Source organism: Sinocyclocheilus grahami, unplaced genomic scaffold (assembly GCF_001515645.1).
Source record: "Sinocyclocheilus grahami isolate Dianchi unplaced genomic scaffold, SAMN03320097.WGS_v1.1 scaffold404.1, whole genome shotgun sequence".
Lineage (NCBI taxonomy): Eukaryota > Metazoa > Chordata > Actinopteri > Cypriniformes > Cyprinidae > Sinocyclocheilus > Sinocyclocheilus grahami.
In genome coordinates this window covers 923,308-927,330 of record NW_015505583.1, presented here as the reverse complement: position 1 = coordinate 927,330, position 4,023 = coordinate 923,308, and the positions used below count along the sequence as shown (strand labels likewise).

The following is a 4,023-nucleotide window of genomic DNA, read 5'->3' as shown; positions in this document are numbered from 1 at the left end:
ATCTGAGAGATTTCTGAGCCTGTTTCCTCTGAATGGAACCCATCTTCACTATTTGCTTTTGTAGCCTATCTCGGATTTCATTTTTGATTGTAACAGCAGCTATTTTCACTCACAGGGAATTTAATCATTCATTGTTTGCAGACTTTCTGTGAATGGTCCTTCATTCAGATTTTTGGGTTATGTCCTCAAAACCAGTAAGATTTCAGACCCTGAAAATCCACCTGCACATGAAAGTCTGATAAGTTACCCTGTTTTGGACATTGGGCTCAGAAGAGGCTCATCACTGTGTTAGCATTTCTTCCGAAAGAAATACTGTGGCCAATCCACAATACAAAGTAAAAAAAAAATAAAAATGGTGCAGGAGAGGAGCTGAAAACTCAGTTTCTCTGGTTATCTTCTGAATATGCAAAACTTGAGACAGTATTGAGTACGGTGGAGCTGAATGCTTTGCAAAATATAAGAAGTGGCTCTTCCATTCTTTTACTAGAATTCAGTAGTGGAGATTTGAGTGACCTCAGATTGCAGGTCCTGCTGAACTCTTCTGGATTGGGACCCCCGTGGGATCCTCTCCAGGCCTAGTCATACTGGCTTCTTTCCTGTCTCCGAAGGTGCACAAACTGACACTGGCTCCCTTGTGGCATTCCTCACTCGGTTAAGGCTATTCTGGTCAGCTCTGGTTCGGAAGGGTGGGCAGAAATCTCGGAAGCATCTCTTGAAATTCTCATCCAGGAAAGCGTAGAGGACAGGATTGAGGCTGCTGTTGGTATAGCCGAGTGCGATACACAGGTGCCAACTGGCAATCACAAAGGGGCTCTTCTGGTTGACGTCTACAAGTGTTTTGACAATGATGAAGATGTGGATAGGTGTCCAGCAGATAATGAAGGCAGCCACCACTACCAAGACCATTCGAGTGATTCTACGCATGCTTCTGTCCTTCTCCTTAGAGCCTGAGAGAAGACGGACACTTCTCAAACGTAGGATCATCAGACCATAGCAGATCGTGATGACTAGCACTGGTACCACAAATGCAAAGATAAATACACAAATCTTTGTCACTGTGTCCCAGTACCAGTCTGGATCAGGGAACTTCAGCATGCAGACAGTTGCACCTGTTATGGAATACATTTAAACAGTTCTAGAATCAGAATCAGAATTATAATTAGATTTTAAAGAAGGTTAACTTTTCAGTGCTTGGTTTTATCAAGACACATCTTCCAACAAATACAACTTGCTTTCAAATACATACCCACCTTGGTTTGTCACTCTGGTAACTGCCATTATCATGATTGGCACTCCAACAGCAGAGGAAAGAATCCAGATGCACACATTGATGATTTTAGCGTTGATGGGGGTACGAAACTCCAGCGCTCTCACAGGGTGGCACACGGCAATGTAACGGTCCACACTCATCATAGTGAGGGTGAAGATACTGGTAAACATGTTATAGTAGTCAATAGCTATGATGATTTTACATAGAAGCTCACCAAAAGGCCAGGTGTTCATAAGATACTTGGCGCTCTGGAATGGAAGTGTACTAGTGGCCAGAGCATCTGCCAGTGCCAAATTGAAGATGTAGATATTGGTGGCAGTTTTCAGCTTTGTGTATCTGCAGACACAGAAACAACAGAGCAGTTTGTTAGGACACATGTATAGGTTGGCTAACGTGGTCTTATACTTTGCAGTTTATAAAATTGGCATGGCACAGTGGCTAAGTGGGTAGAACTGTCGACTCACAGCAAGAAAGTCCTTGTTTCGGGTACCAGCTGAGCTAGGTTGTATGTTCTCCCTTTGTCTGTGAGGAGAACATGAAAATCTGTCTCAAATCACCAGGTGCTCTGGTTTCCCTCACAAACCCTGTCTGTGAGGATAGGCTGATAGGCCTGCAGAGAATAGATAGCAGCTAAACGTGGTAGTACTAATTTTCACCTCAAAAACAGTTAGTCTTCGAAAGTTTGTTTAGTAGTTGGGTAAATTCAATGTCTCCAATTCATTCTTATTTTGCAAGACCTGCTGCCTTTGAAACACCAGACCCTTCTGTACATGGTCTATAAACTCGACATAACTGGAACCACACTTTTAGGTAGGTTTTAGGTTAGGTCCAACTTATTTTAGAGAAAAGGAGATCACATCAGCTAACCATGGGGTACCTCAAGGATCAGTGCATGGCTCTTTCTGTTCTCACTATTCAGAAACTCACTGGGCAGAATAATTCAGAACACTAATGCCATTCACATCTGGCAGGAACCAAAGGTTAGTGAGCTGAATATTTTTTCAGCTGATTTTTGAGCTGGCATTTGATCAGTTTTCTTTCTTTACTACCTATTTTAATTCTTGTGACTCGATCCCTGGAAACATCAACTAGGCAAGTACACATAGTACACATGTTGCATGTCTTAGAGTCTCTACTAACAAACTAAAGAGTTCAATCTGGTCTTTTTGATTAGGAAGAGTTCAAAAAGTGTACTGTTGGTGTGTCTTCAAGAACAGGGTTGGAAAAAACTGGGATATTCTGTGTGGCCTGAAAGTGTCCGAGAACCCTTATGGACTTTGGTCCAATTGTTCTCAACTTGTACATTATGAAATTGTTAACCACAACTGAGGCATCTAACCCCCAATTGCTCCCTAGGCATTGTATCAAAAATGGTTGCCAGCTGCAGTGAGTGTTCTCTACTCAATGCTGTGTGTGCACTTTGATGGGTTAAATGCAGAGGACTTTATTGTCGAGTTCATGTAAGTCTAGTCAAGTCTCGAGTCATCGAGTGAACAGCATTGGATCAGCAGTCAGCAGACTATTCAACAAATTCACTCAATAACACAGATTCATTCAGTAATGAAACATCAGGAGCCAACTGTTGCTTCACTACATTGAGAACAAGGATGAAAAATATAATATTTGTGCACTGGCCAGTGCTGATGTCAATCATTCGAAATCACCTTAGTCATTGAAAGGATACTATGACAAAGATATTGCTTTCCTCGGTGAACACAGCAAAGAATGAAAGCTCTATCAGACCCATGCTCAGAACACGCATGCTCAGTGGAGCTTTCCCACTCTCTATTTTACATAATACCCTATAACTGTAAATACTGTAGCGCAGCCCAAGCCATCATTGGTAATTATAAAGTGGCATTTTAGAATTAGTAACAGAGACTTGCACCTGTTTAAGTATCAATGTTTTTTTTGGAATCTGTGATGAAAAAAGGTGGTTTCACACACAAGAGTTTTTTAAGACTCTCTTTGGGTTTTCCTTATTTATTTACTTGTACGTTCTTGTTCCATCATACAGTTGTATAAAAACAGTATCAAACACACATTTATGTAATTGCACTCCTGCTCATGTAGCACATATGTGTGAACAGTGTATTGTGCAGTTTATTGTATTGCATAGTGTCTATTGAACATTTTCTATCCACTCATCCATCAAAGAACTTCAAAGCACATCACCTTGTGGTGATTTTATTATTATTATTATTATTATTTTGTATTCCTCCAATCTTAACATTCATTTTAAATAAGTAAAAGGATCTGCTAAAAGGGCAAATTTATGTAAATGTGTCCAAAAATGTATTTTATTAACAATCATTCAAACATGGTTATGGAGACATACTAAGACACCCCAGCCCCCTTCCCCTTCCCTTCTCCTCCCCTTCCCTCCCCTATCTCTTCATTATCAACCAGTTTGCTGTCATCTTGCTTGCATCATGTGCTTGTAAAGTGAAAAATTAGTTTACCCTGAGGCAACATCATGTAAGAAACACTTAATGTTATGCAGCAAGTTCAAACTGTTTTTGTTCCAAATATTTATTCAAGGTAGCACAATAATTCTGTCTTAATAAATCAGATTAATTAGAATGCTTTGCTAAGAGAATAACAGTAAATATAAATTGTTCATGCTTTTTGGACTAATGTCAAAGCTTTCAAAGCACTCTATCACCATTTCCGTATTGTGTATATATTAGATGGAATGAATAAACAAAATAAGCAAAACCATGCAATGGAAAAGAAAGCACCAAATATGTAGG

General features: G+C 40.0%; 1 protein-coding gene across 1 annotated transcript; it reads right to left on the bottom strand.

Moving 5' to 3' along the window:
- Positions 1-366: 366 nt before the first annotated feature.
- Positions 367-1,647, bottom strand: LOC107550644 (delta-type opioid receptor-like). Its single transcript, XM_016231978.1, has 2 exons — positions 1,251-1,647; positions 367-1,109 (listed from the first exon to the last, which is right to left on the bottom strand). The coding sequence occupies exons 1-2, from the start codon at positions 1,645-1,647 to the stop codon at positions 580-582; spliced, it is 927 nt and encodes a 308-aa protein (XP_016087464.1). The 3' UTR covers positions 367-579.
- Positions 1,648-4,023: the final 2,376 nt, after the last annotated feature.